At 50.7% G+C, this 14,340-nt stretch overlaps 1 protein-coding gene across 7 annotated transcripts in view; it reads left to right on the plus strand.

Annotated features, from left to right (window-relative positions):
- Nucleotides 1-7,163, plus strand: part of DYM (dymeclin) — a 150,442-nt gene extending 143,279 nt beyond the window's left edge. For all 7 annotated transcript variants that reach the window (XM_048931597.1, XM_048931601.1, XM_048931594.1 and 4 more), the window contains one exon: nucleotides 5,976-7,163. In XM_048931597.1, coding sequence (XP_048787554.1) covers nucleotides 5,976-6,125 — 150 coding nt within the window. In that variant the 3' untranslated portion in view covers nucleotides 6,126-7,163. The remainder of the gene's footprint in view (nucleotides 1-5,975) is intronic.
- The last annotated feature ends 7,177 nt before the right edge of the window (nucleotides 7,164-14,340 follow it).

Here is a 14,340-nt window from a genome sequence, read left to right on the forward strand (position 1 = left end):
ATCATGGGAATAGAGACCTGTAGTTTTTCTATAGAGATCAAAACAGACTTTGTAACCCAGATACACGAGTTGTTATTCTCTGCTGGCTTTGTCCAGCAGGCTTCTCTTGATAGCTGGAAGACCTCCAGCAGGATGCTTGGCCTTCTTCAGCTCTGCCCTCAGTGGAAGGCTTCTGCCTTTCTTCTCCAAAGGGTGGTCAGGCCATTGGGATGAGCTTCAACAAGGCCAAGTCCTGCACTTCGGTCACAACAACCCCAGGCATGGCTACAAGTGTGGGGCAGAGAGGCTGGAAGGCTGTGCAGAGGAGAAGGGCCAGAAACAGTGCAGCCAGGAGGGCAGGGAGGTGACCATCCCCTACGCTCAGCTCGGGTGAGGCTGCAACTCAGTGCTGTGTGCAGTGTGGGGCCCCTTGCTGCAGGAAAGACATTGAGACCCTGGAGCACAGTACTGTGGAGAGCAGCTGAGGGTATTTCTGATACAGCCGGGATGCCGTTGGTCTTCTCGGCCGCCCAGGCACACTGCTGGCCCACGTTCAGCCAAGAGCTGACAAACACCCCCAGGCTTTTCTCCTCTGTGCAGCCTTTCAGCCTCTTGGCCCCACGCCTGTAGTGATGCATGGGGCTGTTGTGACCAAAGTGCAGGACCTGGCACTTGGTCTTGCTGAAGCTCATCCCGTCGGCCTCAGCCCATCAGTCAGCAGTCCAGGTCCTTCTGCATGGCCTGCCTACCCTCAGGCAGAACAACACTTCCCCTCAGCTTGGTGTCATTTGCAAACTGAGGGTGCACTCACTCCCCTCAGACTGAGCATTTGTCTTCATGCTGCTGTAGTTTCAGAAACGCCCTGGGAAAAAAAAGTCATTTTTCGCTTCACCTCGTGAGATTTACTAAACGGTGGGTATTTAGCCTGTGCGTGGATTTCTGGAGCCTCTTTTGCCATCTTGAGTTTTCTCTTTCCTTCTCGTCACCTCATGCTCTGAGCCATTGCTTTCCTCTCCTTGTTCACACCTATTCCTTCCCCAGCTCTGCTGAGCGAGATGTGCGGCTCTTGCTCAGTCTGGCACATTTCCTGTTTGCTTCCTTTGTCTCCCCACTGTAACCTTCTGCAGGGCTGTCTGTGCCTCAGCCCTGAGATAGAGGCAAAGATAGCAAGCAGGTATGCAGGTATTTCACCAACTCCACGTTGATTTTCTTTCTTAAGTCAAAGGGAAGCAGTGTAATGCAAAGAAAAACAGGAAGAAAAAAAAAAAAAGATGAATATGTGTCCCTGCAATAATTAAATAATTGCAAAAATCCATTCCATCAGTATCTCTTTTTTTTTTTTTTTTTAAATTTATGGGTATTGTTGATAAGGTCCAGTTCTGCTGATGCTGCAGGCAGTGCTGCTGTATTCATTTCCCAGCACGTCCTTGGGCTGCCAAGCAGGGCTGCTGCTAAGATTATCAAACACACACAAATCCATTTTCAGACAGACTTTGAAGCTTTGGATTCACTGAAAATGAATGCAGATTTGACTCTCAAATGTGCAAGGCTCCTTTGGAAATGGTGCTTTTCTTCTAAACCACTGACATGCTTCTGAAAACACCAGCTCACAAATGAGTAAGCAAGCACAAATCGTAAGCAAGCACATGAGGAGAAGAGGATTCTCCAGTCTTGTGTTCATACAGTTCTTGGATTTCTTGCTTTTCCACCCCATTGCTTTGCTTAGCTCCCCATCCAGCTCAATATCCACATCATGGAGCAAGCAGAGACAGATTCCCTCTCTTGAAGCAGCTCCATCTGCTGATGGTATCCGACCACAGGTCACCCCTGGTACAGCCCTGGGATGGTTCATTAGTGAAGGGGTTTATTTTGTGTTAATGCACGACTCCATTCGAATGCCTCGGAGCCGCATGGAGCCGTGCCAGCTGCTGTTGCCTGGCCCTGATGCTATCTTCATCATCGTTAACTGCAGAAAAGAAGAAGAAAGAAAAAAAAAAAGGTGTTGAGCTTTTTGTGGTGGCGGAGTCACTGCAGTTCAGCACTGCATCTGCTGGTTGGACTTCCTGTGGTTTTTCATCGAATCGCGTGATTGACGGCGCAGGCTGTCTGCAGTGCTCTCAGCTGTCTCGTTTGTCCTGACCACGAAATCTGACTTCTGCTTTGTCTGCCAGCAGCAAACACGATAGGGCTCTGCGGTGGGTGGATTGACCGGAGCCGAGATGTGCTGTCTGTGTGTAAATGACACAGATCCAACTGGGACGTTCCCTCCAGCTGTGACGCGCGATGCCTTGGGTTGATGGGGTTCAAAGTGCCCAGGGTTGGCACTCCTCTGGTCACGGCTGGGTACAAATGCAGGCAGTGTTCTGCTGGACCCGTTGGTTTCAGGCACTCGGCTCAGAAACATTGGCAAGGACGAAGGTGGCAAGGAACGCGTGCATCTCTCAGCACCGTGGCTGATGTCCAGCTGAGCGGTGGGGCTGTGATGTTTCCATGCCCAGACTTCTCCTCTGCTATTAGGACTGCCATTTAAGAGACTATGGTGTGGTCCTTCTTGTCAGAACGTGCTGCAGATCAGGTTCCTTTGGGTGTCACCAGGTAAGGAACAGACATCCTTCCAGAATTAAATCATAGAATCATTAAGGTTGGAGGAGATCCCCAAGCCCCACGTCATCCCCCCGTGCCCGCTGCTCACATTCCCAAGTGCCACATCTCCACGGTTCTTGATCCCCTCCAGGTTTGGGGACCCCACCATTGCCCTGGGCAGCTATGCCACTGCACCACTGCTCTTCCTGAGAAGTCATTTTTCCTCATATCCAGCTTGATCAAGTTGTACACGATAACAGCAAAGCAGCTTTGGCTTGCCACTTGGAGAGTTTTGTTAGCAGTGATCCTTGATGATAAAATCCTCCCTGGAAGTGCTCTGAGCCTCCCATGACCTTGTTGTCTCACAGCTCTCCTAAAACATGGATTTAGTGTCATAGAATCGTAAAATGGCCTGGGTTGAAAAGGACCTCAAAGATCATCTAGTTTCAATCCTCCTGACGTGGGCAGGGGCACCAGTCTGTAGAGCAAGGTCTTGACTAGTGTCACTTCATGTATCTCTCTCCTTAAAAACCTCACTATCCTGGTCTGCATTCTTCTTAGCCTCATCTGCCTTCCCACTGTCCTTGTCTACACTCCCATTATCCTTGTCTCCATTCTTGAGATAAAGCTGCTCAAGGCATGTGGCGAGTGTGGGAGAGCCAGACTGATTGCAGAGGTACAGCCTTTAATCTGAAATTGATCATTAAATTGCTGTGGTATGCAAGCGCAGTAGATGACAACACTGATCAGGCTGAAGGAAAACTTAATAATACAATCAATGGCTGATTGTTCTTGCTTGAAAACTGGAATTCTGCCTGATTTGTTTCATGTGGAGGACTCACAATATAGTGAGAGCTGAGCGATTCTGAGTTCAGAGTGGTCCCAGATTGGTGTCATGGGTATCTACAAAACCTAGTTGCTGTAATCTGTGGTCCTGAGGGTAAAAAAAAAGCTCCTTTCTTTACATCTGCATCTTCAATCGCTTTTTCCCCTCCGTCCCAGAAGGACAGCTGCATGCAGCCACTGCTGGGGTGAGGAGTGACAGCAGTGCAAGGGCTCTGCTCTGCTGGGAAACGTCGCAGTGGTTTCACCATGAGGTTTCACCATTCGTTTTGCTGAAGCAACACTGAGCTGAGCGTGTTCCTGTCTGCACTGACCACAAGCCAGGAAGCATCAGGAGGGAAGTGGGGAAGGTTACAGTGAGGATATAAGCAGAGCCGAGTATCATTTATAAAATAGATGTCCATGAGATTTGGATTGAGACTTAACCTGCCCAAAGAATCATAGAACCATTAAGGTTGGAGAAGACCTCTAAGATCCTCAAGTCCAACCCTAAGTCATCCCCACTGTGTCCCTAGGTGCACAAATCATGGCATCTTGAGAGGGCTGGGATGGTGGGAGGGGGTGGTAGGCTGGGCACTGGGAGCTGAGAAGGGCTGAGACAGGGAATGGCAATGAAACACGAGGCTGATGAAGAAGAAGAAGTAAACATGGGCAAATGCAAAATGGAGATACACTGAAGAGAGGCTGTGAAGACAGAGGAATGGGGCTGGGGAAGAGGGAAGACCAGGAGATGGGAAACTGAGAGCTGGGGGTGAGTGTGGGAGCAGGAATACCTGAAAGTGGGGGAACACGGTGATGTGGTGAGTTAGAAAGCTGGGCAAACCCAACCTGCGGACAGAGATGGTAGAAAATGGTGCACAGAAGGACTGTGGGAGGGCTGCTGTACCACAGACTTCATGTCTGGCATAGGAAATGACAGCTACTGATACGCCTTCGAGGTCTGAGCTCACCAGGAACTGGATGCAGCAGTCACTGACACTGCTGTCTTTGAACAGCCTCGGGTCCTTCAGCAGAGGAAGGAGTGCTGGAAACAAAGGATGCTTCCTCCCTCCTTCGCTGTTGGAAGGATGAGCTCCTACTGTGCTCTGAAGGCCTCACCAGGGGTGACAGCCACACAGTGCCCAGAGCCAAGCCCTCCCATTGGCATGCAGCACTCTGCAAAGTGACGCTGATGTCCTTAGCAAGATGATGGGTGGCATGTTGTCACCCAGCCTTTCGTTGAGTGGAGCCAGGGGCTGGACTTGATGATGGGTCCCTTCCAGCTCAGGGTATGCTGTGATCCTATAAAGAAGCTTTCTGTAGAGCTGCCTTCCCCATGGAGCAGAATTGAGGGGGTTGGGAGAAACCACTGGAGACCATGGGGTGCAACAGGTGCAGCTCAGTGCAGATAGCAGCTTTGGTGTCACTCTGTGTTTGGGATCTGCACCAAACTGCTGTAATAACAGCAGCCACACAGGGAGAGTGTTTCCATGTTTTTGAGATTCCCAAGAACACAGAGTTAGATAAACAAACACGAAAGCCAAGTGGCCAAGTAGTACCCCTTCAAAGGAGCTGTTCCAGACAGAAGATCCCCCAGCACAAAGCTGCTCAGAAAGCTGATGGGGCATCCCTCCATTATTCACGGGCAGAGGCTTTCTGTCCATTGCTGTGCTTGTTCTGGTCGTGTTGTGCCATGGAGTTTTAGTCTTTTAGTCTCAGCCACAGCCAAATAAATAATGAAACAGGTATGCTTTATCTTACCCCCAGGAGCATTGCAGTGTGGCTTTGTCTGAGGCTCTTGGTGTGGGCAACGTTCAGAAGCAGAGTGGATGATTGAGCAGTGCGTGCTAAAATAAGCTCAGCAATCTCAGGTTGGATATTGCAAGGAATTCTTTCTCTGAAAGGCTGGTGAGATGCTGGCACGGGATGCCCTGGGAGTGGTGAAGTCCCCATCCCTGAAGGCGTTTGGGAACCATGCAGATGTGGCACCTGGGGATGTGGTCAGTGGGCTTGGTGGGGTGGGTTGAGGTCAGGGATCTTGGAGGGCTTTGCAAGGAACCACCTCTGTGTGTGCAGGCCTCCCAAAGGAGGGAACAGCCAGAGAAAACTGGGGGAGCTGGGGCTGCAGCATCGCTTTCCAATTGGGACAGACTGACACATCTGATGTGTGATAACTCTGGAAGCTCTTTCCTTGAAGTCTTGTGGAAAGGATATTGCTTGTGTTGTCAGGAAGGGGAGCTGTCTGCATGCACAGACATTAAGGTGCGTGCACAGGACCAGTGGGATGAACTGATGCGTGGTGCAGTCCAGTTGGAGAGCATTCAATGACATTTTTGTGTAGGACTCCTTTGTCACCTAAAGGATGCACCCAGTTTTGTTAGCAGAGACCAAACGTGAGCATCAGGAGAAGGGCTGAGCACAATGTGCCTGTGTGGCATTCAGTTCCAAGAAGAAATTATAAATGATCTCTTTATGCCTCATGGTAAATATTTTCCTTCAGCTCCGGTGGTTCGGTTCCTTCCTTTATTTTCCCCTTTGCTCTGTGTTTTTTGGGCTGCATGGTTGCAAACAGCCTTTCCTTTCTCTTGCAGAAGTTCCCTGAGCTGAAGTTCAAGTACGTGGAGGAGGAGCAGCCCGAGGAGTTCTTCATCCCCTACGTCTGGTCCCTGGTGTACAACGCGGCCGTGGCACTCTACTGGAACCCACGCGACATCCAGCTCTTCACCATGGACTCTGGCTGAAAGAGGTCAGACCAAAACTGAAACCAAAACTGCACCACGTGAATCCATGACCCCTTCCAGTGCACACCCTCTGACCCAGCCCTCGCTGCCCATCTCTGGCCCACAGCTGTGTTTCTGGCTGTCACACACCGACACCTGGGGCGAGGAACATGTATGCAGCCTTGTATTTACTGTCCTGTAACCAGAGCTTGTCTGATGAACACGAGGCCTTACACATGGGGTATGAAGTTACTGCCAACACCGCCGATTGCTCTTTTAAGTGAGGAAAGAGACTGAGAACTTGGATTTGGGCAGCATTTGGATTTTCATTTCTTTGGGTCAAGCTTCTGGTCCGTTGGGTTCTGCTGTGGGTCACTCGTTGCCCAACCCCACACTCTCATTCCCAGCCCTTTGTTTCAGTGTCACTGGCATGGCTGCTGTCCCTCCTCTGGTGCCACCCAAGCAGCATGTTAATCCAGTTAGCTCCCAGGCAGACTCAAAGCACTTGATTTAGATGTCAAAATGTTTGTGGGAGGGTTTTCTGGAGCGAGTCTTTGTGTTTGGCTGGCACACAGAGGGGCTAGGAGCACCAGCTTGCAGAGCCAGTCCTTCACAGATCTTCTGTGCAAAGGTTGTTGCTGGAAACTGAAAGTGTGGGGGAAAAAAAAAATAAAAATCTCCAAAGAAAATAGTGGTAAGATTGTAAAATAGAGCGATGTCCTGTAAAAATGTGTGACGGTGTGGGGTGGGGATCCCTGGCCAAGTTCTGTGTTGAAATCCCCTGTTGGCTGTTAAAGGTTTATGGCAGAAGTATTAATTGATCTGAATGTAGAATGCTTCCTTCTGTTGTGTTCAAGTGCTCTTTCCCGATGTCCCTGGCTCTGCAACTGGATGAGAGACGTGGGTTGACCTGGTCTCCAGGGAACCTCCCATTTCACACAGTGGGGATATACAAGGGAGGTCCCTGGCAGCTCCTGCTCCAGCATGTTCTGCACGAGGGGATGCATTGACTTCCAGGCAGTCCTGAGTGGCTCTAAATAAAAAATTCCTTGCACCTTTTTTCATTTTGTCATTGCTTTTTTCGTTTTTTTTTTCTGAAGGAGATGCTGGGGTTGCTCCATTTATCTGTTCATTTCAAGGTGGGAGTCTGTTTGGGTCCTACACAAACGAAGCAGTGACTTAAAAAAAAATATTAAAAGCATTCCATATGTATTTAAGTATAACTTACAGAGAGACATACACAACAAGAGCATGACAGGAGCATTGGAGGTGGAGCAACGGTAAGACAGGACATGGTCTTTTTTCTTTGGAAAATAGGGGAAATGAATGAACATGAGAATATGGGAAATGAAATGGGAAAACATGGGAAATGAACTGAGCTGCAGATGTTTACACTGTGTTTTGGGTTTGGTTTGGTTTGGTTTGGCTGTTTTACCTTTGAACAAAAGTCAAAGGGGGACGACTCTTCGTGGTTGTTGTAGCAATTCTTGATTTTTGCCTTTTTATGAGGTCTAAGAGCATTTGTGGGTCAGAAGAGCTGTGCAGATGCAGCTTGAAACTGCGTATCTTTTGGGATGGTCTTCATCCAACCCGAGGTGAATGAACCCTGTCCACCTCCAGCAGCATCTGGAGCAAGTAGGTGCTTGGTGCCAAGCTGCAGAGTACCTGATTTTCTTGGAAAGGGCTTTTTATGGTGAAAAGAATAGGTCCAACCAGCTGCTGGAGGAGCACCATGAATTATTTCTTCTGCCTTCCTGTTCTGACGCCGTTGGACCGAAGTTCAGCAGGTTTGTTCTGATCGTGTCATTTCCTTCTGTGGTAATGGACACACGCTGCTCCCAGACCTGGTTGCTTTGGAAGAGATGGAGATCTGCTCCCAGGGCGGAGCAGCAGAGCCAGACCCAGATCTGTGCTGAAATCCCAGTGGCTCCTTCAAGGGCTGAGTGCTACGTGGGGCTGGCAGTGCCCCCACACCATGAACGCTCTTTCTTTCAGATCACCTCTCATTACTTTCTGTGAAGGATTTATTATGCACGATTAAATAAATAAGAAATAAAGCAGTGCATGCAGCCTGGGACTGTGTTTGTTTAGCCCAACTGCTGCTGTGTAGTGATGTGCACCAACCAGTCCCAGTGCAATCCTACAACCCAGCGGCACGAGGCTGGCGGCGCTCCAGAACACGTTGTTACACTGATTGTGTTAAGTGGATGATTGATTAAATCCCTGCTTGATGGACAGAAGGACACATCAATCTGCAGCATAGGGCTGAACCCCACTGTGAGGGAGTTCCTGCTGGGGTGGGGAGAAGGGAGAAATGCACTGTCCCACTCAGCACCATCCTTCCCTACCCTTGCAACTCATTTTCCTTGCTGCCCAGATGCATCAGGCATTGATGACTTTGGCAGAAGCAGTCCAACAAGGTGTGTTGGACTGCATCTCCCAGGTGTGATGGCCAGAAAAAAATCAGACTCCAGTGGCCAAAGATTGGTGAATATCGAGCAAGCTGTGGCAAAGAAGCAGGTTGTTGGTCTATGGGTTGATTCTACTTCACGAAAGGAAGCAGCAAACACACCCACTCACTCAATTGGAAAGTGAGGCTTTTCCTTCTACACAGTGATTGAATCTTATTAAATTTACTGTATCATAACTCAGCTGCCGAAAGGTCAAATGCCATCTGGGAGTCGGTCAGCCCCGTGCTCTCCCCAGCCTGTGCAGCTCAGGCTGTGAAGATCTTGATTTCTGCTTTGTGCTCGGTTTGTGGATGGTTCTTTGGAGGACTGATGGCTGTGATAGACCTTAGAGATGTTAGATTTTTAATGCTGCATAATCCTTCATCTTCACTTTAAAAACTGTCTTAAAATTAATCCGAAGTGGATATGTCTTGGCAGACACACAGCAATGTTCAGCCATAGGTCAGGTTTTCACCAGCTGGCTTGGCTAACCCCATGGCAGACTGTGCTCATGGGTCCTGCCCAGCCACGGACCTCGGGGGTCCTGTGGGGCTCAGCCACAGCAGAGCTGTTCTTAATGGGTCAGACCGAAATGAAAGGGATAAACCATTTGGGGACAAAATCTGCATGGGCAAATTCCAAGCCTCTTTCCAAACCATGTGCTTCAGGACACACCAAAGCCTCTCCAGATGCACTCTGGGGTTGGGAAAACTCCTCCATTCCTTGCTGCAGGATGTATATACCTGGATGAGCTTCAGATTCACAGTTTTGCTCAGGGCTGTCTGTCTGTTCCATGCACAGCAGTGGTGCTGAGCAGCTGGGCAGCGGAGCCGTTGTAGCCATGAACCCACATTCCTTGTGCAGCTTCCAGGAGAAAATCCCAACCTCCCCCTCAAACAAAGATCCGTCTTGGCAGCTGTGATCTTTCAATTCCTCCCCGCTGAAATACAAGGTGAAAATTAGATCTAAATTATTTTCTTGCCCTTAAATCAAGCCCTGCAGGCACAAATATTCCTTTGAAAGGTCAACCTGAGAGCACACAGCTAATCAGTGCATTGCTGAGGTCCTGACTTCAACAACAGCCACGCACCTCAGCCTGCCTTTATCCCCTCACTTTGCTCCCCTCTCCAGCATGTTTGGGCTGGGAATGCCTTTGGCTCTGGGCTCACCTGGCAGGGAGAGACCTCGAGGAGTGGGTGGGATGATGGCAGGGAGGGAAGGGCTGATGAGGTATCAGCTGGTGGCATCTTCTCCATTGCTCCTGAGCACTGAGGTCTTCAGCCACCTGGGAGAGTAGATGACCACAGAAAATACTATGGATTTTTTATTATTATTATTATTTTTAAAGAACAACTCTATCAAGGCCACCATATCAGATTTAACAAAGATACAGATTCCATAAAGGGTAGGGTCATCCCATCCTACACTGCACCTGCTGCTCTGGACTGATGCCCAAGGCTGTTATGCTGGTTTTTACAGTTACCAAAGCTTCTAATGAATGAAAGGAAATGTGATGGAACCCCTCAGCACCAGATTCCCCACTTCAGGTTAAAGCCAGAAGCCTCAAAGTCATGAGCCATCTCCAAGTAACCACATCTGTGACTTCAGGATAGGACACAGATGGGGAGGGCGCTTCTTCACCCCCTGGATTGGAAGGATCTGCTTTGGGTAAGAAAGAGCTGTTGTCATAAAACACTTCCCCACTTGCTGTTACAGGTTGTGAGCAGCTAAATGAAGGTTCAGAGCTTATAATCAGCAAAAAAACAAAACCAAAAAACAACACAAAATACAAAAAACCATCCCAACATCAATCTGGAAGGGACTAAAGCTAGACAGACAGATGGGATGTGTATTTATATGTATGTGTATGTACATATATAACAAGCACATACAAATATGTGTCAAATGCTGTGCCATTATTAGTTATTATTCTATTCCCATTTGCACAATGCCTCCCTCCTGTGGTTGGTGCCACCCTCTCTGTTGAAGGGAGCGCTGCTGGCTGGGTTGGTTTGGGTCGGTTTCAGTTGGATGGGGTTAGGCTGAGTTGGGTTTGGTTGGGTTGGAGTGTGTGGGGTTGTGTTGGGTTGTGTTGGGTTGAGTGGAACGACCCTCTCTCATAGGATCTTTATCTTTAAAGAGGCGATGGTTGAGCACAGGTGACAAGCAGCACCTCACTCAGGTTTGGGGGCACTGGGGTCAGGAAGGGGCTAGCTATGGCCCTCACATCCAAGCTGACCGCCCATATGGTGCTGGGAGCTGGGACACATACGGTGAGCTGGGAGAGCTCAGAGGGGATTTAGGAGCAGGAGTCATGGGCAGCACATCGTGCCCCACGTCACAAGGCTGCTGCTGACGGAATTATCTCTGTTACCTTGCGCAGCACAGATGTTTTATGTTGTGGTTATGAGCATGAAACAAGGGCAGACCAGTTGTGTTTGTGCAGCTGCCAAGCACACTGTTGTGACATTCCCATCTGCTTCACTGTTGTATAACCGATGCTCCCCCTGATATTAAGGGCAAGGAAAAAATCCCCTCCTCTCCAGCTCCAGGGCTGCAGTTCAGCTCATCCCCAGCCATTGTTGCCCAACACTCCCTCCATCTTGGACCTGAAATCCTATGTCTGATCCCGTGGCCTTGGGCTGCTCTGTAGCAAACAGCTTGCACTGATGCTGCAGGGTTTCACTGGAACGATTTCAGGTAAATGATCAACTTTGGGAGGGCTGGCAGTTGTCTTCAGGTCAAAACAATTCAAAGCCTGGTCCTGGGCAGCCCTCCTTTCACCTGTGGTGTGTCCTCACCATCAGCCATCACCAAAAGAAGCAGCTGAGTATGCTGTTGGCTGCTGGTCTGATGCTAGGTCTGCTTGAGGTCTTGGCAAGATTGGTTTTGACGGGAGGATGCACTGATGATGGCAGATCCTTCCAACACAACCATGCTGTGATTCTACGGTCCTGTACAGAAAAGTCCTATGGAGACAGCTCATAGCCCAGCTTCCCTGCTTTGTATCCCGTGCAAGACTTGTTCTTGTTTTGGCACTACCACACAGCAGTGAGAAGCTCTTCTTTTAGCCCCATGGGCACAGAGGACATTGATTCTGGTCTTTCTTGCAATATCTACCCTTTGAGATTGAAGATTGAGCTGATCAATAATCAAACCTGTCTACGATAGGGCCAGAGCAGAAAGGAAAACCCAGCGTGCTGCAGGGAGCAACCTGGCCCTTGAGGTCACTAGAAGAGGGATTTCTGCTGTCATACCGACTTGGAGGGTCATCTGAGGCAGGAATACTGAGGGAGCCCCACACTTCAGGTCTGGTTTATGGGTCTGATGAACAAAGGCACTCTAGTGGAGATGAAAGAGCAGCAAATACTGAGAATGAATGAGGTTATTGGGTTGCAGTGGGCTGGGGAAGCTCAGCTGGTGTGCTCAGGTGCACGGATAGCAGCCTAAGTGTCTCTGTGAAGGATCTCCTCCCAGAGCAGGCACAGCTGTGGTTGGGATCTTGTGAAACCAATGCCAACGACAGTGGAGCTGTGGCATGTGGGGACATGGTCAGTGGGCACGGTGGGGTGAGCTGGGGATCTTGGAGAATCTTTTCCAACCTTAACTATTCTACGGTGCAATTTAGAGTGATGGTGGGACGGGCTGTGCTTGGGCTTGGGGATTTTGGAGCTCTCTTTCAACTAATGATCCTATGGTTCTATTTGGGGTCACAGTGGCAGATGGGGGTGGGTTGGGGTCGGACTTGGGGATCTCGCAGAGCCGATGTTCGCACCTTGCTGACGCCCTCCTCCCCACAACGTGCATGCAGAGGGAGCTGCTCTGTTTGCCCTGAGCCCAATAACGGTGTCGGGAAAAGGGTTTTCTTTCCTCTCCCCCCCTCTCCTCTCCTTCCCCGGTCCGACTTTCTCCCTTCGCGCAGCGCTGCGGATCGCGGTGCCCGGGCTCCCGCTGTCTGCAGGCGGCGGAACTGCACCGCGAAGCTGATGTCCGGGAGTTGCTACAAAGCCACAGCGGTAGGGCAGACGTGGGGGGGTCGGTGGGGGCTGCAGGAGATGGGTGCTGCTAAGGGTGCTGTGCAGTGCTCCGACTGAGCACGGAACACAGGCTCTGCGGTCATTTTGTGTGTTCGGCCCCATAGGTGCACATGGGATCAGGACCCTTGGGGACATGTGCACCTGGTTCCGTGGGCTCCATCATCATGTCCCTGTGAGTATGGGATCAGAGCCTTGGACACGTGTGCACCCTGGTCCTGTGGGGATCATCTGCTCACGCTAATAAGCATTCACGGGATCAGGACCTGAGGTACATCTGCTCACTCATAGAAGTATGGGGTTGGGAGATGGTGTACCCCGGTTCCAAGGGGTCCATCAGCAACACACATACAATGTGTATGGGACTGGGACCACCAGGGCTTTGTGCAACCCTGTTCTGTGGGTCCATTTGACCCATATATGCATGCATGGGATCAGGATCCCTCATGGACACGTGTACCATGGTCTCATGGGGTCCATCCTCTCACCCATATTTGTGTGCATGGCACTGGGGCCTTGTGCACCCCAGTTCCACGTTATCCCCTGACCTTCCTGCACTGGCCACCTCCTGGTGGCTCAGTCCCCCTGCCCACCCCAGTGCAGGCAGCACCCCCTGCTAGCTCCACACCTCCAGCCCCACTCCACACCATTAATTCCTACCCCCAGTTCAGGAGAATATTACCATCCTTACCCCAGGGAATCACCATCTCACCCTCTGGCTGCGAGGGGCTGTGGGACCAGGGGGTGCACAGGGAACACAGCCAGAGGTGGGTATGTAATAGGGTATTATTAGCGTGTAACATACAGCAATAAGGTAACATCACAGAGCACGTAACCTTTAACACACAGCAATTAACATCTAGCATCATGTAGCACTGTATTATGCAACACGTAACACTGACATCACCTACAGCACGTAACATGTAGCATGCAACACGTAACATCATCGCGACAGCATCGTGACAGGTAGCACACAGCACCTGACGTGTAGCATCAGGTCCAGCTGTAAAATGGAACAAGCACCATGCGCTGCCATGCAGCATTGCAACATGTAACCCAGCACGCAGCACGTAATATTTGGCACACCACCAATACTATGTAGCATGCAGCGTAACACAGAGCATGCAACATGTAACACGGAACACGCAGCACGCGGTGCATGTAACAGCGCAGCACATGGCACGCACACAGCCCTGCTGCAACACGTACGGCAGGCGCTGCCCCACACTTTTTTTTTGGGGGGGGGGGTGTGGGGGGGTCCACCTTAGGGCTCAATGCCGGGGGTCAACCCTGCCCCCCCCCCTTCCCCGCAGGCAGCAGCAGAAGGGGGGCCGCCCCCATCTTATGCCTCCCCCCCCCCCTCCCCAGGGCACCCCGCGTCCGCGTTGCGCAAAGGGCCGTCGGATCAGTGCGGGCGGATGGAGATAAATATATAATTCCTTTTTTTTCCCCTCCCGGAGCGACGCGCTGTCTAGACGCCCACGTGATGGGGCTGCGCACACGGAGCCGAGGGGGGGGGGGAATGGGGGGGGGGGGGGGGGAGAAGGGGGGGAAGGGAGGATTTAAAAAAAAAAAAAAGGGGCGGGCGCGGCCACAACGCGCACGCACCGTCGCTCTCCCCCTCCCCCTTCCTCCTCCCCCCTCTCCCCCCCCCGCAAAAATAATTAAAAAAAAAAAAAAAAGAAAAAGAAAAAGGCAAAAGGGAACGACGGAGCCGCGGCGGTGCGGGTGTGTGTGTGTGCGGGGAGCGGA

This window comes from Lagopus muta, chromosome Z (genome assembly GCF_023343835.1).
Source record: "Lagopus muta isolate bLagMut1 chromosome Z, bLagMut1 primary, whole genome shotgun sequence".
In the NCBI taxonomy this organism is placed as follows: Eukaryota; Metazoa; Chordata; class Aves; order Galliformes; family Phasianidae; genus Lagopus; species Lagopus muta.